Source organism: Notolepis coatsorum (genome assembly GCF_963971535.1).
Source record: "Notolepis coatsorum genome assembly, chromosome: 5".
NCBI classification, from domain to species: Eukaryota; Metazoa; Chordata; class Actinopteri; order Aulopiformes; family Paralepididae; genus Notolepis; species Notolepis coatsorum.
In genome coordinates, this window is record NC_140169.1 from 17,770,141 (window position 1) to 17,797,778 (window position 27,638).

At 43.7% G+C, this 27,638-nt stretch overlaps 2 protein-coding genes across 10 annotated transcripts in view; one reads left to right on the plus strand and one right to left on the minus strand.

Annotated features, from left to right (window-relative positions):
* The first annotated feature begins 6,990 nt into the window (after positions 1–6,990).
* wdr4 (WD repeat domain 4) overlaps positions 6,991–27,638 on the plus strand; it is a 54,053-nt gene continuing 33,405 nt past the window's right edge. For both annotated transcript variants that reach the window (XM_084315196.1, XM_084315197.1), the window contains exons 1-9: positions 6,991–7,108; positions 7,281–7,349; positions 7,631–7,777; positions 11,140–11,296; positions 12,258–12,370; positions 14,570–14,630; positions 15,998–16,096; positions 20,681–20,745; positions 24,169–24,355. In XM_084315196.1, coding sequence (XP_084171322.1) covers positions 7,026–7,108; positions 7,281–7,349; positions 7,631–7,777; positions 11,140–11,296; positions 12,258–12,370; positions 14,570–14,630; positions 15,998–16,096; positions 20,681–20,745; positions 24,169–24,355 — 981 coding nt within the window. In that variant the 5' untranslated portion in view covers positions 6,991–7,025. The remainder of the gene's footprint in view (positions 7,109–7,280; positions 7,350–7,630; positions 7,778–11,139; positions 11,297–12,257; positions 12,371–14,569; positions 14,631–15,997; positions 16,097–20,680; positions 20,746–24,168; positions 24,356–27,638) is intronic.
* pde9aa (phosphodiesterase 9aa) overlaps positions 27,181–27,638 on the minus strand; it is a 210,723-nt gene continuing 210,265 nt past the window's right edge. For 7 of the 8 annotated variants that reach the window (XM_084315192.1, XM_084315187.1, XM_084315184.1 and 4 more), the window contains one exon: positions 27,181–27,310. In XM_084315192.1, coding sequence (XP_084171318.1) covers positions 27,221–27,310 — 90 coding nt within the window. In that variant the 3' untranslated portion in view covers positions 27,181–27,220. The remainder of the gene's footprint in view (positions 27,311–27,638) is intronic. The other variant, XM_084315190.1, reaches the window with a different exon arrangement.

Below are 27,638 nucleotides of genomic sequence, written 5' to 3' on the forward strand. Positions count from 1 at the left end.
GCACGACGGAGCCCTCTGCAATAACTCCTCCTGCCACAAGTACATCTCCTAGCTCACTCCCCTTGTAGTGCTTGTAGATAGCGCTCATCATCACACACGGTGTATGGAAGGGACCAAGAAAGGGTACAATGTCATGGTACTTGTTTGGGTTCTCGGCCTTGAGCAGAGTGATGAGGACGTACACAGGATGATCTCCCACTAAGAAGGCGAAGGGCATGTGCTTAGTTGCGATGATGGTAGACAGCTTCTCCATGATGTCATTCACAACTGACTTGTTGGGCGGTTTATTGTAAGATGTATGAAAATAAGCCTTGCTCTTCCTCTGCTCCATATTCAAGCCAGCGTGAAACCCATTGTATGAAGGGATAGTGCACGCATGCACGCACGTATGCGCGCACACACACACACACACCCGCAGTCTATTGAAGAAGAAGGCCTGGATGAGCGAGGTCAACAGGAGTTCTTCATGTCAAGGAATGTCGAAATGGCGTGGTCCAAGATACCTTTTGAAACAGAAGGCTGAGCACAAGCTCAGAACATCATCAAAATAACTCCTGAAAGAAACAGCTTTCGAACACAACACAAGGGTTAACAAACCCCAAACACAGGGCTACAATGACTATATTAGCTAACTAGTTGTTTTTGCTAGCTAGCTATAGCTATTGGGAAAGTTGTTAGTCTGAAGCCCTGCCCAAACACCAAATCTTACTTTCCCATTCAAAAGTTACATTTTCGCTCTGCTGTCTCTTTCTACATTTTTGCTCTACTGGATGGTGGCCATCTTGGATTTCTGGGTTAAATTGATGTCATAGAGTCAAACTAATGTCAGAATTGGAATCGTCATGGTTGACTTACACAAAAAATTGTGTTTAAATATGATTCTAGGTGCTCTGGATCAAAAGTAAATTTTTCAAGATGGCGTCAGCAGATATTTTCGATTTGGCCATCTGACAAAAAATGCCGGGATTTTTCGGAGGGACACAGGGGCTAAATATTTTATAAAAGGTCCATAGAAGTCAAATCAATCATCAAAACATCTTAGCCAGAGAATGGTCACAGAATGTTGGTTCTTGACCCAACTAACCATACCAGGTAATTTACATTGGAGGGGGTTGGGGGGGGGGGGGGGGGGGGGGGGCACTGTACAGACAAGCAAAACTGTACATTGGAATATTGACAAAACCATACTAGGTAAATTACTGTACATTGGAGGGGGTTGGGTTAGGACATTTAGGGCCAGTTTCGAATTGCAGTCTCCCGTAGGTGTTCCTTGAGAGTGGTTTTGAAAGTGGGTAGTGATTCACATTCCTTTACAGCTTTGGGTAGGGCGTTCCACATTGATGTGGCATAATTGCTAAACGTGTTTAGTCCCTTGTTTGAGCCGAATCTGGGTTTAACATGATTTGTGGAGCTCCCTCTGGTGTTGTGATCGTGGTATTCACTGACCTTTGGGAAGTATTTTGACATGTACATGGGTCATTCATTCATTCATTCATTCATTCATTCATTCATTCATTCATTCATTCATTCATTCATTCATTCATTCATTCATTCATACCTTGGTCGTGTAGTGTATCTTGTAGACCAGGCCCATTGCAAGTTGCTGTACTCTGTCGTCTACTCTAAGCCATCCTAGGTTGTCAAAGTGGGCAGGGGTGAGGTGGGTTCTAGGAGTAAGGTCAAGCAGTAGTCTGACCAGTTTGTTTTGAGATGTTTGTAATTTTGTTTTTAGCGCCTTTGAGGTGCTTTGGTACCATGAGGTGCAAGCATAGTCGTAGTACCCTTGAATGAGTGCTCCTGCCAGAGTCTTCAAGGTATTCTTGTTTACCAGAGAGGAGATCCGGTTCAAGAATCGAGTTCGTTGATTGACTTTTTTTATTACATTGGATGCCATTTTGTCACAGGAGATAGCCTCTAGGATGGAACCCAGGTAGGTAATTTCATCTTTCCTTGTGACAATATTGTCACCCACTGTAACTGAGAAGCCGTCGGTCTTGCTGAGTTTGTTATTTGAACCGAAGAGAATGGACTCTGTTTTGCCCATGTGTAATGATAGTTTGTTATCAGCAAGCCATATGCAGATTCTGCCTAGTTCCGAGCTGAGGGTTTTTTCAATCTGTAACTTGTTCTTGTCAGAGACCAGCAGGGCTGAGTCGTCCGCAAACAGGAACAAGTTGCAGTCACAAGCTGACGACATGTAATTTGCATAAATTAGGAACAGTAGCAGTCCTAGTATGCTTCCTTGTGGAACACCACAGCTCACTGTGAGGGGGGGGGGGGGGGGGTAGGGTACCGTTTACCTCCACCATCTGCTCCCTCCCCTCAAGGTAGGATTGCATCCAGCTCACTGATAGACTATCAAAACCAATTGCTTTTAGCTTGTCAATCAGAATGGAGTGATTGACAGTGTCGAAGGCCTTTTGTAGGTCCAGCATGACCATGCCGCAGTATTTGCCCGCGTCCACCTCTTGTTTGATGTGGTCGTTCAAATAGAGAAGGCATGTGTCAGTGGAGTGGGATGTTCTGAAGCCAGATTGGAATTCGTAGATTAGATTTTTTTCCGCTAGGTACTTTTCGACCTGTTCGTAGACTCTTTTTTCCATGACTTTCGAGATGGAGGTGAGAATAGAAAAAGGGCGGTAGTTGCCTGGGTCTAATTTGCTGTCCTTTTTGTGCAGAGGGGTTACCCTCGCAATTTTGAAGTAATTGGGGACGTGTCCTTGTTTTATGGAGAGGTTTATTATGTGTGTGATGACTGGGGTGATGGCGGCTGCTAAGTCTCTGAGGAATTTGGAGGGGGTGTGGTCATGGCCAGTGGCCTTGTTAGGTTGGAGGGCGCTCAGTTTTTTGAGTACCTCATCTGTTGTTACCATTTCCAGCTTGAAGTCGTCCTTGCGGACCCCTAGGTTTTTGTAGTAAGCTACTATGTGTTCTACCCCGGGCCCATAATGCCCTGAGTGGGAGGGTAGTTTGTTTACCAGTGTTGTGGCTATGTTTGTGAAGAAAATGTTTAAGTAATTGGCTACATTACTCTAACCCTAACCCTAACCTTAACCTTAACCTTAACCTTAACCTTAACCTTAACCTTAACCTTAACCTTAACCTTAACCCTAACCCTAACCCTAACTCTAAGCATAACCCACTTCGAAAGAGGGCCAAAGCATAAGGCGTGTTCGAGATGGATTTCGGTTTGCCTCGAAAGTAGACGAGAGTAGCCGAGTGAAGCCGGGGGAGGAGTTAAAAAGGCGGACACTTCAGATTTCACGAGAGCCTCTCGCCTAGTCTCGCATGGCAGATACGCTTTCACGTCACCACACACACATTACACACCTGTCCAGCTCATTATAATGCGATGGCCGTGAGCAAAATTAGATCAGATTCAAATGTACAGCACACCATATACTGCTATAGTGGAATATACTATTCATATACCATAATGTATACCATCTTGTTGCGTGCTCCTGGCCGCACGCACACACAACACACTGCTAAATAATTCTGTTTTGCATCAATATATATATGTATACTGTGTATATTGAGGCAAAACAGAATTATATATACAGTATTGAGGCAAAACAGACGACGCATGTGTGTCTGACAGCTTGAAGTTTATCATGATGATATGATGATAACGCATAACATAATAAAGTTTTCAATCAATCAATCAATCAAACGTCTCATAACTCCCTGGCTGTCACGTGGCTGGTGACTGACAACTTTTCTGAGCCAATAGGCACTTTGCGCGACCGTAGCAAGTCGCTTCCCAGCCGGGACGCCTATAGCTTATTAACAGCGGAAGAGTGCTGCCGAGTGCTTCCGCGTTTTCCCTGATTGGCTGGGACATGCCCCGCGGCAGCGTGGCAGCCGCAGAGCGGAGCGGCAGAGCTTGCGGCATTATGTAGCCGTAATCCCAGATGTTTTTCATTCGATGCTTAGCTCAACTGGCAGTGCTGCCGTGCTGTGGATCCTGCGGTCTGTTGGTGACAAGTTCGATTCCCTTAAATTTTTTTTCCCCTTTTTTTAACGTGCATTCTTTCGCCGGTTAAGTTTAGGCATGTTAACTTTAAGCATTGTTTCGGAGTTGGTTATGGTTAAGGTTAGGCATTGTTTCGGAGTTGGTTAAGGTTAGAAGGGTTAAGTTTAGGCGCTGTAAAGGAGCTGGTTAAGGTTAGAGTTTGTCTTAGAGAATGGCAATATTCTTTCGGAGTTGGTTATGGTTAAGGTTAGGCATGGTTAAGGTTAAGGTTAGGCATTGTTTCGGAGTTGGTTAAGGTTAGAAGGGTTAAGGTTAGAAGGGTTAAGTTTAGGCGCTGTTAAGGAGCTGGTTAAGGTTAGAGTTTGTCTTAGAGAATGGCAATAGACAGCCTATTTCCGCGCTGCAGCGCGAGGCAATAGACAGCCTATTTCCGCGCTGCAGCTCTCTTGCGCTGCCGCGGTCACATGGGCGTCATGGCCAATCAGAGAAAACGCGGAAGCACGCGACGCACTCTTCCGCTGTTAATAAGCTACTCTCAGCCGCGTCTCTACATTTCGTAGCCGCATTTCTGCAGACCCCTCTCTGATTGGTTGAGCCCATTTCTGCAGACCCCTCTCTGATTGGCCGAGCGCGCGCATGCGCATGAGCCGCGACAAGCTCCTCTAGCCAGGAGTCAAAACTCCGTTAAGCTCCAGAGAGAGAGGCTGAAAACCCACAGTTCTTGCCCGACGGATGGGAGCCGAATCCCGGATCCGAGTTTTCTGATGAATAGCCCCAAAACATGGAGGTCGCGAATGCAATTTATACGCATGGAAGTATTGATTACGCCATAACGAATCATTAAAAAAATATACTGTTAACTGGAATATGTTGTGTGTGCCTTTACACATATGTTGGATAGGCTTATGTAATTGGTTTGTCATTAAAAACCAATAATAATCGCTCCGCCGGCTTCGCTGACCAGAGCTCTCTCTTACTAATAATAACTAATTCCTTGGTCAAAAGAAGTCTCTGTGATACTTTCTGAATATGATTTGGGAACATCAAATGGGCAGGCCGCGAAATAACATAACGTTACAATGTACAGTTTCTGACAGCTGGCTGTGTTGTGAAATGTGCATAACGTTATGAATAAACCGCGAAGTCACGCGAAATAACGTTATACGCGATTGATATGATAACATTACATCCGCCTTTTACTGCGTGACGAGCTAAACCAATCAGAGAGGGGTCTGCAGAAATGGAGTTCAACCAATCAGAGAGGGGTCTGCAGAAATGCGGCTACGAAATGTAGAGACGCCTCTCAGCCGGGAGGTACTGTGGAGCCTCGCTCTGAAGGCTGTGCGTGGCTCGCTCCCGCGAGAGTTCCGCGCCTCGTCTCGTCAGATTTTCAGAGCAAAAGTCTGACAACATTCTAACCGTCATGCAACGCGCTTGGCGAGGCCGTAGTCAAACCTGCGCAGATCTGCGTCCGCCTATCCCATCTCGAACACGCCTATAATCACTTTGAAGCAGAGAATAGGCGTGTTCGAGATGGGATAGGCGGACGCAGATCTGCGCAGGTTAATTTACTACGGCCTCGCCAAGCGCGTTGCATGACGGTTAGAATGTTGTCCGACTTAATCTGAAAATCTGACGAGACGAGGCGCGGAACTCTCGCGGGAGCGAGCCACGCACAGCCTTCAGATGGAACCCCTACCTGGGTTCCATCCTAGAGGCTAATCTCTCCTGTGACAAAATGGCATCCAATGTAATAAAAAAAGTCAACAAACGAACTCGATTCTTGTACCGGATCTCCTCTCTGGTAAACAAGAATACCCTGAAGACTCTGGCAGGAGCACTCATTCAGGGGTACTACGACTATGCTTGCACCTCATGGTACCAAAGCACCGAAAAAGGCGCTAAAAACAAAATTACAAACATCTCAAAACAAACTGGTCAGACTACTGCTTGACCTTACTCCTAGAACCCACCTCACCCCTGCCCACTTTGACAACCTAGGATGGCTTAGAGTAGACGACAGAGTACAGCAACTAGCAATGGGCCTGGTCTACAAGATACACTACACGACCAAGGTACCCATGTACATGTCAAAATACTTCCCAAAGGTCAGTGAATACCACGATCACAACACCAGAGGGAGCTCCACAAATCATGTTAAACCCAGATTCGGCTCAAATAAGGGACTAAACACGTTTCGCAATTATGCCACATCAATGTGGAACGCCCTACCCAAAGCTGTAAAGGAATGTGGATCACTACCCACTTTCAAAACCTCTCTCAAGGGACACCTACGGGAGACTGCAATTCAACACTGGCCCCTGTAAATATCCTAACCCAACCCCCTCCAATGTACAGTCATTTACCTAGTATGGTTTTGTCAATAGTCCAATGTACAATTTTGTTTGTTTGTACAGTGTCTCCCCCCCCCCCCTCAATGTACAGTTTTACTTGTTTATACAGTGTGCCCCCCCCCCCCCCCCACCTCCAATGTAAATTACCCAGTATGGTTGTCAATATCCCAATGTACCCAACCCCCCCCCCACCCAACCTCCTCCAATGTACAGTTTCTACGTCAAATGTATATACTCCCTTTTCTTGACTCCTTCTGTATCACAAACAGTACTGTATTTGCAAATCTGGTATGTCATAAATGTATAGATGTAGCAGTACTGACTATCTGTATGTCATAAATGTCCTGATGAATTGAAAATGGGGGACCCTGATGTAAACAAGACGAAAGTCTTTCTCTGGTCTGCATCCCCTTAACAATTGTGTGTATTGAGCTGTACTGTATTGTACCCATTGTGCAATCTGTTAATAAAGTTTTCAATCAATCAATCAATCAATTCAGAGTGAGTACATGTACAAGGCAGAAGAGACCCTTCGGCGCTAAACCAATCAGAGAGGGTCTTCGCTGTACGCGGCTAGCCAATCAGAGAGCATCGTCGCACACATAGGCTACGTTTAAAAACCACGCGTGCGGCCCCACGTGGACGGTAGCTGTCCTGTGCGACGCGTCCTGTGCGGCAACACAAATTAAATAGCCATGGCAGCTGTTGACACTTGTGGAGAGTGGTTTATTTCAACTTGCGACAAAAAACTCATCGCGATTCACACTAAACAGTCCAGGTTTGTATGGACGGTGGTTGTAAGTTAGACAGCCGACCTATATACTCTGTGTGTTTTGTTAGCAATGTGTGTCACTTTCAGGTTGTTTTGGAACTCATGACGCTAACTGATTACAGCTAACGTTAGCATTCCACCCAAATCCATCATCCTCTCTACTATCTTTATTCTCTAGAGAACCGTTTGTGTTTGACTGCGGTACGGCTGAAAAGAAGCCACGGGACACTGAGAATGACAGCAAAAGGTAAGGGGGAAATCATGTCCTGGCTGTGAGTCAGTTACATGTTGATGGAGGTTTATTTATTTGACATCAGTATGATACGGTCCGACCTGCAACATGATTGATTTATTTGATTGACAACTTTGAAGCAGCTTCTTCTGATACACATTTTGAAACCGGAGTTATGCTACAGTTACAGATGGACTGACACATGGTTCGTTGTTGCCCTCAATAAAATACATGTATGTTTTTGGGAGATTAATTTCACAACCTATGTATATCTTTTTAAATGTATATAATTTTAGTGATGGCAGTGGACCGGAAGAAATGGGAAATGACAAAATCCTGGCGTTCGCCACCTCCCCGTCAGGAAAACTGGCAGCGCTGACCGATGACACCAAGCGACTTGTTCTCTTCCACTGTCAACCTTTGTGGCAGTGTATCAGCATTAGGTAATCACACGCACGTTCATTGTTGAGCTACTCTGTGTCACCTTTTTAAAATTCCCTTCTTGCAGATCTAAGCTAATCTAGTGGAGAGGATGGCATGTATTTGAAATGCCATTTCTTCCTCAGCTCTTGGTTCTATCCAATCAGGCTTGGTTGTCTGTAAGACTATCTATCTAATCTAAATCCATGTTTACACAGAGCATGTATACTGGATGAGCTGCCATGAGGTTGATTTCTGTGGAAAGATGTCCAACTGGAGAATCGGAGGATTAAAATAACCTGACCTCATGGTTCGACGGTGGATCAGGAGGTAGAACAGTCGTCTGGTAATCAGAAGGTTCACGGTTTGATGCCTGGCTCCTCTCGGTGGTGTGTCGAAGTGTCCTTGAACAGGAAACCCCGTTCTGCTCCCGATGAGCAGGTCGGCACCTTGCATGGTTGCCTCCACCGTCGGTGTGAATGAATGGGTGAATGTGAGGCATACGTTTTCAGCAGTCCATTTACCATTTCGCAACCTAGGAGAAAACCCAGAGTTGACCTGTATATGTTCTGGTTTAATCAAAACTACTTACTGGTGCAATTTGCTAAATACCATGGTAACCATCTTGGTTCCACTGCCAGCGTTCCATCACCTGTATGCAATTTGCCTGTTCATCACACAGCTGTCAAGTCAAGAGTCAAGTCAAGAGTTTTAATTGTCACGGCATACATACAAAGTACAGTGTGTCTGCAAGATGGGCAGTGTTTTGATGCACGAGAGGCATAGTGGAATAAAATTCACAGATTCCCAGCCAAGGATTCTGCACCACAGCATAAAGATGATCGTTTCGGGTAAAAGGAGGACATGGACAGGAGTGCCTTTTTGGAAATGTACCTCTCGTCTCAAGCCCTGTGATGCGTTGCTCATGGGACGGGGGTTGCATTCCGTGCAACCAAAGTTGTGTGAGCAGAAGCGCGTGCACGCACATGCACGGATGGGCACAGGTGTTACATTCCATTCGTAGAGGCAATTAGGCGCCGTCTTTAGTCTGTCCTTATGCGAGGGAACATTTATGTGCACGTGTCGTCATTAGCGTGCGTGCAACCAGTGTTGATGTGAGGAACGCAACACTGCTCAAGCCCCACCCTCTTTTCTTGATCCTCCAATTGCAGTTTGTCCGAGGGAATCAACAGTTGTGATTGAGGGCGGGTTGAGATGGGTCAATTGTTTACTCTTATTACGTGTGTATTATTGCACAATCGCTGCGGGCATGACTACCCGCATTTCACTGTATGCCTTGTATGCAGTGACAAATAAAACACTTGACTTGTTGCTGTGGAACGTTTGTTCATGTTGACGTGGAGATCGGTGTTGAGTTTTGAGACTCAGAAAGTCGATGGCATACGAATGCCTTAAACGTGGCAGTCAGAGATGGTTGTTGTGGTGAACGTTCCCAATTATTTGAGTTCAAGCTCTGTCCACAACATTATAACTCTGGTCCACAGGTAAAACAAGGATTTTTACCCCCCCATTAAAAGATTCAACTTTGAAGAAGTCTTTATTCATAGCACACATTGCAACCGGGAGCAGACATGGGTTGCGGCGTCCAAGTGCTCCTGTCAATCTTCATTCATATTTTTCCATTTGGTTTATCTCTCTTTCTGGAGGAGTCACATTCACCCATTCAGAACATGCAAACTCCACACAGAAAGGCCCGGGAGATACCCCACCTGGCAACCTGGTCCCCAAGCGGGAATCGAACCCAGGACCTTCTTGCTGTGAGGCAACAGTGTTAACCACTACACCACCGTGCCGCCTATACAAACATGAAAACCTTATCAAAATTCTATGGCAGCCATCTAGGATGTACCTAAAGAAATTACCCTAATGCACTGTAAGAAAAGCCCTTCTATCCATTCATGGTCTGTTGTTGCACTAGTTAACACATTCCCGCCCGACAACGTATATATCCGTGTTTCGAATCCATGCTTAAAGGACCAACCACGGATATCTCCATGGCAAGGTTATTTTGACTTTTATTCCATTTTAATAACTTATTCAAGGTCGCCGAGCTGCACTGCAGATGTACCCTACTCTTTGAATTCGAAAAAGTGCATTACTGGCCAAATCCTCTTAGGGGCGCTGTATCGATAGTGCAGTGTTCCCTGTGGCAGAAGTTGTCTCTTTTTTTCTGGATTTCCAATGTAGTTTTCTACTCACCTGAAGCGATCCCTATAGCCTGTTGCACGGAATATGTTTTGGATCGTGGATTTCACTATGCAGTAAGGGAATATATCATCAGCCAATGGACATATCGATCTACCAGATGGCGATCGATAACTGGGAAATGGTCTGGGGGATCCAACCGGCTCATGGTAAGATCTTTTTTACGTAAATTACATGCTGATCAGGGCTTGTTATGATACTCAACCAGCCGATCAGCGTATGTGGCTACTGAGACGAACACTGTTATTGGTAATCAATAATCAGAAACGACGCCCCCCCCCCCCCCCCCCCTTTCATGCATTCATGCTTGAGGATCGTACCGATCATATGCAGTTTGAGTTTTAACTGTAGCTTCTGTATAACCGAAATGCCATTGGCTATAACGTTGGTAGCTATTAGCCCTTTATCCAGCCTTCCAGGAAATAGACAAAATCCCTTATAACGCTTATATTCAAGACGCTATAAAATGAGAACGTATTGACGAGAAAATGATCTTTTAAGCCATTTTGAAGGGATGGTTTATGGTCTCAAGTGACAATGAGAATGGACAGATAGCAATACTATAAAGTATACTATAAAGTATAGATCTAGCTCTACAAACAGCCCCACGGACTGTGCAAGTCTGTTTACATATGCTGGCCGTCTACAGTAATTTTAGACGCATCCAAATGGCCGCCATGTGTTAATGAGTTGACGACAGGCTCTTCCAAATCTCAGGTGCACCCCACCCATCCAACCCCACCTACCCAACCCCCCACCTCATCCAATGTACAGTTTCTTCATCAAATGTATATACTCTCTGTTTTAAACTCTTTGTATCACAAACGGTACTGTATTTGTAAATCTGTAAATCATAAATGTATAGATGTAGCAGTACTGTCTATCTGTATGTCATGTATGTCATATAGTTATGATGAATTGAAAATGGGGGACCGAAAGTCTCTGGTCTGCATCCCCTTAACAATTGTGTGTATTGAGCTGTACTGTATTGTACCCATTCTGCAATCTGTTAATACAATTTTCAATCAGACAGAAGACGAGACATGGTAGATAGAGGTAGAGTCTGCACACTGTATGCTGCTTGTATCTACCATGCATTACTTAATCATTTAAATCTAAATCTAAAAATACACTTTTTTTTCCCTTCCGTTTGCTCCAGGTGGGTGGTTAGGAGGTGTACGTCTCTGGCATTTAGCCAATCTGAAGAGGAGGTGCTGGCAGCAGACAAGTCCGGAGATGTGCTCTCCTTCTCCGTGGTGGAGCCCCAGAAGGAGGGGCAGCTGAAGCTGGGACATCTGTCCATGCTGCTCGCCATTGTAAGGCTAAGCTGTGTGTCAATCATAGTATTATGGTGGAGATGCATTCAAATTCCAGAATGTGACTTTCCTCATTGATTGTGACGAAGAACTGTCACATTGTCCAGACTCAGTCCTTCATTTTTATTCAACCTGGCACTCAAATAGTTGTATAATAATAACTATAATAATATTTGACAGCTTGTTGTTGATTCTGGAGACGTGGATTTTTTAAACGGTAAAAGAAAAGAAAAACAGTGAGTGGAAGCGGAGGAGAATTCTGACTGAAATAGTTGACCAATGGGAGGCTTATAAGCATGCTCAACATCCTGTGACTCAGACCAGGATGTAGACAATCCAACAACATCTGGGGCACAGTCACTCTGAAAACTGCACCGCTTTGCCATGGTTTCCGGGTTGAACAACACGGAGTTTGCTCGAAACAGTGTGAAATGGGCTTTGAGGTATCTGTTCACTCGTTTGGTGTGTTTTCACTCGTTTAGTGGGTGTGTCAGAGGTCAGGTGTTAACCAATCAGCAGTGACGTGTATATAAACCCTGCCATATTAAAAAGACGAGTGCACACAAATACACAATGGATCCAACTAAAGTCCTTTACAAATGCGTCCACCCATATCGGTCGACCACTAGTTAAATGTCTTACCAGTTCTAACTGTTCTCAAGCAGTTAACCAAGTCAGTCCTAGCACAGAATGTTTTTCTCAGCTGCCATAGTTGCAATGCTTGTGTAAAACAACAGGGTGTTCAACGCACCACCGTTTCAAATAAACGTTTTGCTATGTTTTGTCACTGCACTACGCACCCCTTGGCTGTACGCACACCTGGCTGAACCCACCCCTGGCTGAACCCACCCCTGGCTGTACCCGCAGTCACCTGATAGGATGCTGTTGAAAACCTTAGTAACAATCCAGGATGTGTGCCTGACTTTAGACAGACGGGATAACCGCCTTCTCCCTTCTCCAGACCCTGACGCCTGACGACAAGTTTATCATCACAGCAGACCGTGACGAGAAGATCCGGGTCAGCCACCTCCAGTCTCCACACAACATCCAGTCGTTCTGCCTCGGACATCTAGAGTGAGTAGTACCGTTTTGGCACAAGATTAGCTGACCTGTATTAACACATTGAGTGCCACGGACGCGTTTTGTCGTTAGTTCATGCCGACCTTTGAGTGCCCCCGACGCTATATAGCGTTTGTTTGTCGTTTTTTTTTATTGGCGATTTGAATTCATATTTCATCAATCGAGCCTCACGCTAGTGCTGCAGAGTCTCTCTGAGCTCAATTGGGAAGATACCGCCCCCTATCGTCTCTCCCTGTGTAACTGCACCCCATTACTTTACACTGATGAAGGGGGGGGTGGCCAGTTTCCTCATTTTACTTTTCCCTCAAGGCCAACTGAAGAATCCATTGTGCTCGCCGGCCCGGAAAACGCGTGAATTATGTATTTACAGTACCCAACACTGTAATCAATAAGCATGATCGATATTTGGAATGGCGATCAGGAATTGGAATAATCTTTTTGGATAACATCTGATCTCGGGTAAGGAATTTATTTTACCAGTCTTAGGATAATCGGAGCTGTTTTTACAGAGATATAAGCGTTTGCCGTGTGCGTCTGTGTGTGCGTGATCAGGAAATGAGAGAATCGATATTTCAGGCCGCCTCTATAGCGTGCATAAGTACGCATATACTATCGATAATCGAGCGTTTATTTGAAAACTATTCATAAATGGGCAGAAAAATTACAGTTTGTGTATTCCAGTAAATGCCTTTTATCACGGAATATATTATAATGGCAGGGCCAGGGTTTCCGTTAGAAAAAATTGTTGCCGGTCTCCGTGACCTGCAAGATTTCAATCTACCGGACAAATGAGATTAATTCCGGTCATAGTTTATTGAGCTTTAAAACAATTGATAGGCAGGCTATATAAAGAATGTCATCCTCAAGGCATGTAGATTTATAATATTATTACTTAAAACTAGGCTACTTTTGCGTATACAGTCATTAATATATTCCAAATAAAATAAGTCCCTCGATACTCCGTGCTGCTGCTGACTTGAAATAAAATAGACCGCGTATGTGGGCAGTCGGTCCGACACTAAACAGCAGTCTGTTATAATCACATTTTTATGAGCTAACGAATTCCGTTATATTGGACATTTGTATTAATTATATCAAGCGAAGAACTGAGAAATTTGGCAGAGAGAGACGGCAACATTATCGTGGGTTTGCGTGATGTATATCTCCACCTCCCAACGACTTGGTGCTGGTCATAATGTCCGGTGAAAACAACTCCCTCCAAGCACAACTTGACCACCCGAACCGTACCAAAACAGGCCAAAATTAAATAGCCCATGCGACGAACGATTCATTACATTCGTTTCATCGTTGCTCCACCAAGCAGCCGGTCCAACAATGAAAGCTGTTGTCAGCGCGAGCCGGCCGCAGTTAGTTTGCAAGAAGCATCCAGCTGCAGACCCGCAGAGCAGCTTTCCAGGTCTGGGGACCGCACTGTGCCAGCAAAGCTGGTGGGTTCTGTGGGTCTGCAGCTGCATGCCTTCCGCAAATCCAGCAGCAAGCTCTCGCTGACACAGCGTCGTCATTACCAGACCGGCTGCTTGGCGAAGCAACGACAACAAACGCAATGATTGTTTCGTTCATCGCATAGGCCACCCAACTCCAGCCCATCCAAATACAATTCAAATAATCAAACTGTGCCCAGAGGGAACTATTTTCACCGGACACTATGACCGGAGAGATTAAATATGTCGGACTTCAACAGATTTTGCCGGTCAAATACCGGTAATTACCGGCTAACGGAAACGCTGGGCAGGGCTCACAATTGTATTTACAAACATTCAAAAGAAGGCTTACATTTGGTTCATGTTGCCTCAAAATTAGAAGGCTTACATTTGGTTCATGTTGCCTCAAAATTATTTTGATTTATGACATGAAGACAATAATTCTAAGGATTACATGTATAGTAAATGTGTTTTGTACACTAATTACAGCTTATGCAAATGTAACTACCCCCCTCCCCCAATTGTATAGTATACCTTTTAATAATTTAAATATCTATCTGGCTTCTTAGTGTCACATGCTCTAAATGTTGTTTCGAAGGGCCTTGTCACTCTCAGCCAAGAAACATATCTGTGGAAATACTCATTGAAACGTCAATATGGAATCGCCTTTCTGTGTCTGAAGACTTAACTAAAAGATGAAATCTTACAGTGACTATAAAACGGTTGGTGTTCACCCTGTGTCTTCTCCCAGGTTTGTGAGTGCTTTGTTGGTTCCATCGGGACATTCACAGTGGCTTCTCTCAGGATCCGGGGTATGTGCTTCACTCACTCACTCACTCACTCACTCACTGTTTAAACGGTTATGTATTCACTTTACTTTACTCACATTAATCTGCTTCCATTTCCTTTTAGATTAGATTCAAATGAATTGCTTTGGATACAATACAACGAAAATAAGTTTGGCATCCAACCAGAGTGGAAATGATACAGTAAAGTGCAATAGTAATATACAATATACAGGTGATTAGACTGTGTATAAAATATATACATTTAGTACTACTAGTGCTAATTAGATGTACGTACAGAGTTATGATGCCAAAAAGTACAGTGATACACAGGTATAAAGTGTGGTCGTAGTCACGTCATTATTGTGATGGTTTATGGCCTGTATGTTTGCATGCATGTGTTATTGTTTTTACACTGGAACTGAGCTACTGTGCTGTACTAAAACAGTTGACATTGACACTCTCCCTGACCAGTAGAGTTGAGAGAAAACTGGGAAGGCTTGTTATTTGTTGCCCTCGCCCAGTTAACTGCATGTATGTGTGTATGTGTCAACGGTACATGTTGGCACATTTCCTGGGAAATATGTCCATTCAGCAAGTCTAGGTTAATGTGGTGGAAAACACGCCGTAGCCACGCGTCCATCCAGATTAGATCAACCACCACCACGTGTAGTTGGGGTTAGACAGGCCTCCAGTAAGGTAAGGTAAATAAAAAAAGAATAATAATTATAATAATAAAATATTATAAGTGTTCACTGTAAAATCTCAGGCCTAATAAGGATGGTATGTGAGGCTTGTCTTATACCTCCTCCACCACAGTGTTCTACATGTAGTTGTTTACATTAACCTCACTCAGTCCAAACCCTAACCTAATGTAGAAAATACAACACTTGGTGGGTTGATATCCTAATCTGTTTCAATTATTCACCAAAACCCGACACACTATCTATATCTGTACATATCCCTTACCTACTCTTACTAGTTACACTGATGGCCAGTATGACTTACTACCATAGTGTCTTTATACCTGTATCACTGTACATATAAATATGACAACTCTGTACATACATCTGATGAGCACTATTACTCAGTAGTACTAATTTATATATTTTATACCCAGTTTAATCACCTGTACATTGTATATTACTATTGCACTTTACTGTTACATTTTCTCTCTAGTTAGATGCCAAGCGTCTTTTCATTGTACTGTGCTTGTGCTGTATAATGACTACATTTGAATCTAATCTAATCAAAAACCTGACGGGGAATGTACACATTTACTAGGAAATGTGCAAAACCACAATTTCCCCACCTATACTGTAATGTATATAGTATACTGTAGTATAATATTTATCTCCGCTACCTGCATGTATTCATCCTTGTATGTTTGTCAGGATGGAACTATGAAGCTATGGGAATATGAGTCTGGCCAGAAGCTGCAGAGCTGGGACCTGAACGAGCTGAGAGACCAGAGCTCAGAGGACGAAGAGAAGGTAACCATAGAATATTACCACCAGAGCTCGGAGGAAGAAGAGAAGGTAACCATAGAATATTACCACCAGAGGACGAAGAGAAGGTAACCATAGAATATTACCACCAGAGGACGAAGAGAAGGTAACCATAGAATATTACCACCAGAGCTCGGAGGAAGAAGAGAAGGTAACCATAGAATATTACCACCAGAGGAAGAAGAGAAGGTAACCATAGAATATTACCACCAGAGGAAGAAGAGAAGGTAACCATAGAATATTACCACCAGAGCTCGGAGGAAGAAGAGAAGGTAACCATAGAATATTACCACCAGAGGAAGAAGAGAAGGTAACCATAGAATATTACCACCAGAGGACGAAGAGAAGGTAACCATAGAATATTACCACCAGAGGAAGAAGAGAAGGTAACCATAGAATATTACCACCAGAGGACGAAGAGAAGGTAACCATAGAATATTACCACCAGCGGGCGGCTGGGTGGCGCAGCGGACATTGCTCTTGTCACCAACGCAAGAGACACCGGGTTCAAATCCGGCTGTCGGCGTTGCCTCCGGCTTGGGCCGGCCGTCATACTGGCTCAATTGGCAGAGCCAGCGGGTGGAAGTCAATGGGTGGTAATCTGGACGTTGTGGACAGCGACTCCTACAGGTCGGTTGGGGGACGCCTGCACAGCAGAGACAGGAAATGGCGGGGGTAGTGTGTAGGGATGGGTACCGAATTCGGTACTTTTGAGGTACCGAACCGAAACACGTCGGTACTACCGAGTATCGAATCAAGTGAGAAACCGAAAAAAAAAAAAAAAATCTTTTTTTTTTAACTTTTTTTTTTCATGTCAACGTTCACACGCACAATATGCTTACCTAGGATTTGACTTGATTCAACAACAAAGCAGTCGGAGCAATGACAAGCCGAAAACTGTCGAAATTGTAGTTATTTGAAGTTTGGATTTTTTTTTTACGACTGAGGTAGGTAAATTAAATTTCGACAGTTTTCGGCTTGTCATTGCTCCGACTGCTTTGTTGTTGAATCAAGTCAAATCCTAGGTAAGCATATATTGTGCGTGTGAACGTTGACATGAAAAGAAAAAAGTAAAAAAAAAAAAAATAATTATAATTTTTTTTTTTTTTTTTTTAGTACCGAAAAAAGGTACCGTTGGGTACCGGTATCGATTCACAGGTACCGGTATCGGTTCAAATGTGAAGGGTACCCATCCCTAGTAGTGTGAGCCTCCCACACGTTACACCTCGCCAATGAGAGTCTGCGCTGGCAGGTGAAAAGATGTGACAGGCTGCCTCTTCGTGTACCGGAGGGGACATGTGATGCAAGGCTTCTATCCTCCCTACGGCCGACCTGTGGGGGGCATATGCGAGCAACGTTCAAGACCGGGGAGGGGAGAATTGGAAACAGCGAAATTGGGATGGGAGAAAAATAGAAAAATAAGGAGAAAAAGTGGATACAAAAAAAGAATATTACCACCAGAGCTCAGAGGAAGAAGAGAAGGTAACCATAGAATATTACCACCAGAGGAAGAAGAGAAGGTACCCATAGAATATTACCACCAGAGGAAGAAGAGAAGGTAACCATAGAATATTACCACCAGAGGAAGAAGAGAAGGTAACTATAGAATATTACCACCAGCTCTCAGAGGACGAAGAGAAGGTACCCATAGAATATTACCACCAGAGGAAGAAGAGAAGGTACCCATAGAATATTACCACCAGCTCTCAGAGGAAGAAGAGAAGGTACCCATAGAATATTACCACCAGAGGAAGAAGAGAAGGTACCCATAGAATATTACCACCAGCTCTCAGAGGACGAAGAGAAGGTACCCATAGAATATTACCACCAGAGGACGAAGAGAAGGTACCCATAGAATATTACCACCAGAGGAAGAAGAGAAGGTACCCATAGAATATTACCACCAGCTCTCAGAGGACGAAGAGAAGGTACCCATAGAATATTACCACCAGAGGACGAAGAGAAGGTACCCATAGAATATTACCACCAGAGGAAGAAGAGAAGGTACCCATAGAATATTACCACCAGCTCTCAGAGGACGAAGAGAAGGGACCCATAGAATATTACCACCAGAGCTCAGAGGACGAAGAGAAGGTACCCATAGAATATTACCACCAGAGGAAGAAGAGAAGGTACCCATAGAATATTACCACCAGAGGAAGAAGAGAAGGTAACTATAGAATATTACCACCAGAGCTCGGAGGACGAAGAGAAGGTACCCATAGAATATTACCACCAGAGGAAGAAGAGAAGGTACCCATAGAATATTACCACCAGAGGAAGAAGAGAAGGTACCCATAGAATATTACCACCAGCTCTCAACTAAGAGAAGGTACCCATAGAATATTACCACCAGAGCTCAGAGGACGATGAGAAGGTAACCATAGAATATTACCACCAGAGGACGAAGAGAAGGTAACTATAGAATATTACCACCAGCGCTCAGGAAGAAAAGGTAACGATAGAATATTACCACCAGCTATGGGCGGCTACGTGGCGTAGTGGGCAAGGCGCTCGCCACGCAATCTGGAGACGCTGGGCTTGCCTGTTCGAGCCCAGCGCTCCACATTTGCTTTCAGTTTAGCTGGTCGTCCGTACTAATACACATTGGCCGTATTAGGGGGTGGGAAACTGATGGGTGGGGATCGGGCGTTGTGGACAGCGACTCCTACAGGTCGGTTGGTGCGCCTGCGCAGTAGAATCAGGAAGTGTCGGGGGCAGCGTGAGCCTCCCACGCGTTACTCCTCGCCACTGAGAGATTGAGCTGCGCAGGTGAAAAGATGCGACTGCTGTTACCTCAAGTACCGGAGGGGACTTGTGCTATGTATGACTTAGTCCACATTGCAGCCGGCTTGTGGGAGGCAAGAAACAGCGTTCGTGACAGGGGAGGGTTGAATTGGATGATACGAAATTGGGATGGGAGAAAATATAGAAAATGGGATAAAAAGTGGATAAAAAAAAAAGATTATTACCACCAGCTCTCAGAGGAAGAGCAAGAGAATGTAAGTCATCATAACAATATAATATTTCCACCAATTATAACAACAATTTGAAGGTTATTCACACATAATTACATAATTACCTAAATGTAATTAGTTCATGAACAGGTTACTAACAACAATCATATCTGTTTAAATATTGGGCTTTAGTGTCAAAGAAACTTACAGTATAGCACTTTTCATCATGTAATTATAATCACCTGGGGAAAACATCCATGTCCCCTTATGGCGCTAATTGGGGCTGCACGATTTGGTGAAAGGGTGCGATTGCCATTATTGTGGACAATATTGTGATTGCGATATAATAAATAAATGGTGTCATGAGTCTACTTGCTTGGTTATCAAGGACAATGCAGAGATTACAGAGTTTTCAAATGTCTATTTCAAACATACAAACTTAACCACATGCATTTTTTATATAAAAAGAAATTGGGCTGTCAATATTAACACTTCTAAAATCGTAACGGTTAATCACGTTACCCTTTTTGACAACAACAGCCTCCCATAGTCACTTTGATATCCTCCCGGGTCGCTGTTGTGTTTGTTTATATTCCTAAATCACATGCGCCACAGGGAGAATAGTACCGTGACCAGACATCCCTGAATGTCTTATTTCATAATACAAAGTTTCCGAATGGGCTTTTGGATTGAACCAAGTTGTATGCAGTGATGAACAGTCTTTCCCAGCGGAACTCAAGTTACTTACACAATGTTACACATGTCATTAGATAGCAGTGTTGATAAGAAGGAGCCGTCTGTCAACAAAGATGTTGTTTCAACAAATGTATTCACAAAATGTATTACCAACCAAACGTTATTGAAGACTAGTAAGTAGGTACTACGTACGTCTAACCCTTTTGTGACGCAGCATTTACTACGTTATGTGTAAATATAATGTGTTACATATATATATGGCTCTTTAGCGGCCCTGATTTGGACATTTAACCCTTTCACTACCACACTACCAAATGGTTAACCCTTCCACTGCGACAATACAGAAGGTTAACCCTTTCACTGCCACACGACAAATGGTTAACCCTTTCACTACCACACTACAGAAGGTTAACCCTTTCACTACCATACTACAGACGGTTATTGTCTAGTGTGGTAGTGAAATGGTTAACCTTCTGTAGTGAAAGGGTCTATATATATATATATATATATAAAGTGTCATGCTCACAATTTTGAGTATATAGTCCAGGAAGGGTGTGTTAGTGTGTTCATATATGTATGTACACACACGCATACATACATACACGCGCACATCAGATTCCGTTTTCAGACATTTTGTTTTGGTCACAAAGTACTTTTTTTCTAATACTGTTTTAGGTGTCAAAAGTCAGTTAGATAATCCAATTCATGTTCATCATACATAATTATATTATTTAGACATTGGAGTTGTGTTTGTGTTCATTATTATTTTGTATGAACCTGTCCAGGGAGCAGCTCTTGTTACAAGGGACAGTGATGCCTCTGTTCTGTAATGACTAGTCCTGCTACCTACAGTAACAGTAGTGCACTAATGGCTGTTTTGAAGTGATATCTCCACCTCTCTGTCGTTGTTCTGTAGAGGTCTGCAGTGAGTCGCATCGCCAGCTCCCCTGATGCTCGTCACATCGCTGTACAGTGTGAGAGGTCTGTTCATCAATGATGTGGTGCCACATAGACGTAGCTTCCAACTGGTTCCGTTTGCTACAAAGCACTTCACATTTAGTAAAGAACAATGGCTACATTTTCTGATTCAGAAAAGAAGAATTTGAAAAAATGACTTTTATATAAAATAAATGAAGAGGAAAAACTAGTAAAAAGCATTTCAGTTGACCCATCACAAACCCTGTCTGAGGGAAGCAATGGTTGTGATAGGAGGATCAAGAAAAGAGGGCGTTGTCAAATGAATTACCTTTACAGGACAATGTCTCTCTCTTTTGCCCTCATTCTATTCCCTTCACTGAGATGAGCATATAACGGAACGTAGACCAATCTCAGTCACTCTTATTGTCTGGGACCAAATTCGGTCACGCCCCATTTTGCGCGACATCCAGGCTTTTTTTACCGTCAGCATTTGGGAATTTCATGTCGACGGGTAGATGAAGTGAAATTATACTTATTTTAGAATATATATATCAAATTTCATGAGTATTCATCTATATTTAGTCATCTAAAGACCATTAGATATGAACCTATGTACCAGTAAAAAGTGGGAATCTCTAGAATGTGTTTTGGGCGACGGTGTTTATGGAAGTGCGGGTAGCCTCTCAAGTTGACTATACACAACACTTTCTGTTGTCAGTAGATGGCAGCATTGGTTTAAAATTAAAAGGTGAACATTTTAGGACTACAACATGAATACAATTCCCAAGACCTTTAGCACAGGTCACAGGTCACTGGTCAGCACCAGATTAGGAAAACGCGATCTGAACAGCGTTAAACTATTAATGGGACCCGAGTACAGTGATCGAGAATGGTCACCCAATTATCTTAACAAAAGTGCATCATTAGCATTATGTTTGTTGTCTAAACGGGAACATAATGGTACAATTCAAGATTTGAATGTTATCCGCATATAAAGGACAAATAAAAATAGTTCATTTGTAAGAAACCTCAATGAAAACGGCGCAGGGTAAGTTATATTCGCTATTGTTATGAAAATGTGATAGAATCCTATAAAAATGTGGACGCATTTGGTCACCATGACTTATATCAGTTCCTCCAAGTTACTATTAGACTGGATATATCAGTTCCTCCAAGTTACTATTAGACTGGATATATCAGTTCCTCCCAGTTACTAACTATTATACTAGATATATCAGTTCCTCCCAGTTACTAACTATTAGACTGGATATATCAGTTCCTCCTAGTTACTAACTATTTGACTGTAGATATATTAGTCCCTCCAAGTTACTAACTATTTGACTGTAGATATATTAGTCCCTCCAAGTTACTATTGGACTGTATGGATATATCAGTTCCTCCCAGTTACTAACTATTAGACTGTGAATATATCAGTACCTCCAAGTTACTAACTATTTGACTGTAGATATATTAGTCCCTCCAAGTTACTAACTATTAGAGTGTATGGATATATCAGTACCTCCAAGTTACTAACTATTTGACTGTAGATATATTAGTCCCTCCAAGTTACTATTGGACTGTATGGATATATCAGTTCCTCCCAGTTACTAACTATTAGACTGTGAATATATCAGTACCTCCAAGTTACTAACTATTTGACTGTAGATATATTAGTCCCAAGTTACTAACTATTAGACTGTATAGATTTGCATTGCTATTTCATTTTCTATCCCATAGCTAGGTTAGTATGAAGCTATTAATGCTTTACATCGGTACATTGCGTCTCTGGTGTATGCATGCTGGAATCTAATATAGGTTGGTATGGAAGGTCAAACGCCTATAGATAGCACATAGGTGACACTTTCTATGTAGGTCATTGAGAGTGTATGCATATAGTGATACAAGTTGTGCTACAGACTGCCTGCATAATGTCAGGCAAAAGGTAGCCACTAATATACTGCTGTTCTTATGAAAACCTTCTCTCTGGGCAGCTGGGTGGCGCAGCGGATATTGCGCTCGTCACCAACGCAAGAGACACCGGGTTCGACTCCGGCTGTCGGCGCTGCCTCCGGCTTGGGCCAGCCGTCATACTAACTCAATTGGCAGAGTTAGTGGGTGGAAGTCGATGGGGTGGTAATCTGGACGTTGTGGACAGCGACTCCTACAGGTTGGTTGGGGACGCCTGCACAGCAGAGACAGGAAATGGAGGGGGTAGTGTGAGCCTCCCACACGTTACACCTCGCCAATGAGAGTCCGCGCTGGCAGGTGAAAAGATGTGACAGGCTGCCTCCTCGTGTACCGGAGGGGACACGTGATGCAAGGCTTCTATCCTCCCTACAACCGGCCAGTGGGGGGCATATGCAAGCAACATTCAAGACGGGGGAGGGGAGAATTGGCACTGTGGAATTGGGATGGGAGAAAAATTGACAAAAGAGGAGAAAAAGTAGATAAAAAAATAAAAAAGAGAACCTCTCTGTGGAGCCTTTTTATATGATATATTTTTTTTGATCCACTTTTTTTCTCATTTTCTATTTTTCTCCCATCCCAATTTTGTTTCGTCCAATTCAACCCTCCCCTGTCTCGAACGCTGTTTCTTGCCTCCCACAAGCCGGCTGCAATGTGGATGAAGCCATACATGGCACGAGTCCCCTCCGATACTCGAGGTAGCAGCCGTCGCATCTTTTCACCTGCGCGGCGCGATCTTTCAGCGTCAGGGGTCTGCGCTTTGGAGGGACGCCGCCCCCATCGCTTCTTGATTCTACTGCGCAGGCGCACCAACCAACCTGTAGGAGTCGCTGTCCACAACGTCCGATCCCCACCCCTCAGTTTTCCCTCCCCCTAATACTGCCAATTGTATTAGTACGGACGACCAGCCAAACTGAAAACAATGTGGAGAGCTGGGCTCGAACCCAGCGTCTCCAGCATTGGTGGTGAGTGCCTTGCCCACTGCACCACCTAGCCGCCCACCTTTTTATATGATATTGAATTCTTACTATATGTCCTCTTTAATGATCTGTGGATATGTTCCACCGTGGTTGAGGTCGGACACTATAGCTGACTATGATCTTTGTGTTCTTGTGATCTCATTTTCATTATTGAACCTGTTTTTTTATTTAATCTTAATGTCGTTATTGGCTTATGTGTATTTATTTGTGTGAACCCCAGGAAGACTAGCTGACTGCAGTGTTTTCAGTTAATGGGGATCATTCAATAAACAATGCTCATATAGTCATCACAGTGTTGTCTTATGTGGTCTTCTCTATCCTTACATAGACTTTATTCATTGGCACACTTTCACCTGTATGTCCACTCTTGGAATAGTTATGAGGTTTTCTGCTGACTTTCTGTCTCCCTTCAGTCAGTCATTCAATACATGATGGTTTTATTTATGTCCCCATGTCCTACACTGCCGTTCATTAGAATAGACTTTATTTTCTGTCCTGTCTTCAAAAATCAATCAATCGATCAATCACCCTTTGTCTTTAGGGTTCCTGTGGTGCAGTTCTTTGGTCCGGACCAGGAGGGCGAGGAGAGGCTTGTCCCCTGCAGCAGATTGAGCCTGCCCCACTGTCTCCTGGACTTGACCTTTGACCCCCAAAGCAGACTCTGGGTGCTGCTGGACAGCCGTGACACACCGCTCCAGATTTACACACACGCACAAGACCGCTGGGAGGTACGCTCGTAGAATTATAGACACAGAATCTGATTATACACTATGCAAATAGCTGGATCTTGCATATGACCTGCAAAGGAAGCTTCACTTTTATTGTTCAGTTGCTTTGCAGGCATGCACACACACACACGCACACACACGCACACACACACTTGCACCGCATGCATACACACACTTGCACTTTAATTCCATTATATGAATCCACCAATTAAATTATACATATGAGATTCAAATGTGGTTGTATGTGTAGCTAAGGGCTGATACTAGGGATGCACCGATCCAACTTTTTCAGTCCCGATACCGATACCTGGGCTTTGGGTATCCGCCGATACCGAGTACCGATCCGATACCCATTGTTCAATTAATAAACTGCCTCACTGTAGAAGAGATTGGGATCATTCTTTTGTGCAAGGCAACATCAGGCTTGACTTAAAACATTACTTTCCTAACTTGAATTGGTTAATTAAATGTAACAAGACGGAGTGATACTGCTCAAGTTGTCAGGGTTCCAGTGTTACTGTGATCATAAACACTCATGGGATGTCTCCCATCCAAACAAAATTAGTCTTTGGAGTTTGGAACTAAATTTCTATAATGTAATTTGCTATGATATGCTCCCCTGTGGTGTACCTCAAGGTTCCATCCTGGCGCCCCTCTGTATCTGCTCCCCTTAGGGTCTATTATCAAGAACCATGGCATCTCATTCCATTTTTATGCAGACAACAATTATACCTGCCTTTTTAAAGTGTGACGACCCCAACACTCTAAAACCCCTGTTAGACTGTCTCAGTGACATAAAAGCTTGGCTGGCTCTGAAAACCGAGGTCATTATATTTGGACCAAGCGGGCCTGGTACCGCACCTCCAGACATGGGCCCCCTTGACTCATGTGTCAAACCCATAGTCGCCAACCTGGGGGTGAAAATAGACAATGATTTTAAATTGAACAAACAAATTAACTCTGTGGTTAGGTCCAGCTTCTTCCAGCTGAAGCAACTCTCCAAGGTCAAGCCTCTTCTCTCTTTTAAGGACTTTGGGAGAGTTATACATGCCTTTGTGACAACACGACTGAATTACTGTAATGTGCTCTACGCTGGTGTTGGCCAGGCCTCGCTGTCGTGTCTTCAGCTGGTCCCAAACGCTGCTGCTCGGCTGTTGACAGGGACACGCATCACTCCTGTCCTCGCCTCCCTTCATTGGCTGCCTGTGCAGTTTAGGGTACATTTTAAGATCCTGCTGTTTGCTTATAAAGCAATGAATGGTCTGGCCCCACTCTACCTCACCGAGATCCTGCACCCCTACACCCCATCACGGTCTCTTAGGTCTGCTGACCAGTCCCTCCTTGTTGTCCCTAAATCCAGGCAAAAAAAACAGGGGGGACCATGCATTTGCGGTTGCAGCCCCCAAACCACATTAGGCTGGCCCCAACGCTCCCAGTGTTTAAACTAGGGATGCACCGAAATTTCGGCCACCGAAAGTTTTCGGCCAAAAATGGCCTTTCGGCCGAAGAGTTTTCACCGAAAATATATCACCGAAACAGAAACAACCTGTAACCTAATGCATGTTGTTGTGATGATGTCATCAAAACGCGGCTTCAGTCATTACATGCGCAACGTGAGCTCTTCAGTCCTGCGTTCTGCAGCCTGTGATAACTCCTCTTGGGACTCGGGAGTCGCGCTGTTTCTATGTAAACTCTGCGCGCAACGCGTCAAATAAATGCGTCGTTAACATGCTTTATATCCTTATTTACTATATGCCCGTCGCGGTTAATCACCGAGTGATCTAATATGCATATTCTTCAGAGCGAGAGGGGGAGGGATTGTGTTTCTCACATTGACGCTGTCTGTCGATAATATAATCTGAAGAGTATTATTATCATTCTCGAGAATACACGTTGCGCGTCTACTGTGCCAAAGTCAAGAGAGCACATTCATCTGGGGACTAGAAAGGTGCACTCAGTAGAGCACAGATGTCCGCCATGGCGGCAGCCACACATGTCTTCTCTCTCTCTCTATCTATCTACCTCTCTCTCTCTCTGATTGATTGAAAACTTTAACAGATTGCAGAATGGGTACAATACAGTACTTAAGCATTACATCACGCGCAGGAGTGGTTTGTGAACAATAAACCATGCCTAGGGGTGGTCGTTAGACCCCCCCTAGGCATGGTTTATTGTTCACAAATCACGACTGCAAGTGGTGTAATGCTTTTATACAACTGCCACATTCATCCAACCTTATTGCTATACAATAAACACACATTAATCGAAGATTTATTGAGAAAACCATCCGCCAGAAAAAGTAGTTCCCACAACAACAAAAAAGAGAAATTGCCTACATGTGGAAGCAGCTCGAAAGTGCATCCAACCAACTAACACATCCAACTGTGTTATTGGAATCCAACTGCCTTTCAACTAAGACATCCAACCAACTAACACATCCAACTGTCTTTCAACTAAGACATCCAACCAACTAACACATCCAACTTTTCTTTAGTTTTTAATTATGAAGTTAGTGGTTGTTATTGGATTGATTGATTGATTGAAGATTTTATTACCAGATGCAGAATGGGTACAATACAGTACGGCTCAATACACAATTGTTAAGGGGATGCAGACCTACTTTCTATAGAACTTCATTCTTAGATGCTTCTATAGAAAGTAGGTAAAACAAATTAAAAAGTTTTCTTTGCCCTATAGGAAAAAAAAGTTTTCTTCGCCCTATTTTTTTATTTATTTTTTTAAACCTACTGTAGAGGGCCTAAACTTAACCAGTTGGAAACCAGGCATACAGTAATAAAATTAGCAATCAATCAATCAACTCAATAGGCCATGCTCACTTAGAACAGCGCAGCACCCAGCTCTCTCTCAGTCTGACTCTCCCCCGCATTGCAGACAGGAGTGTGTGTTTGTGTGGGGGTGGGTGGGTACGCCAGCATCGGACAGTGAGAGTGAACGCTGCAGTCAGGGAGAAGGAAGTAGAAATTGAGAAAGAAATAGCAAATTAATCAATCAATCAATCCGCGATTTTTCTTTTGCTACACAATGATTCATGACCCATATATTACACAATCCAACATTGTGTAAGAGACTAAGACATTCGCTGTGACAGAATCGCTTGATATTTAGTCGTTATGACTATCAATATATCCACTTGTTAAAGATTATTGTCCGCCATCTTGTGATCCGGCGGAGTGATGTGATGTGATTCGGTTGTGGGCGGGTCCTGGGACCAGCAGCGTGAGGGCTGACCTTCGAATTATTTTTTGGCAATCGAAGCTTCGGG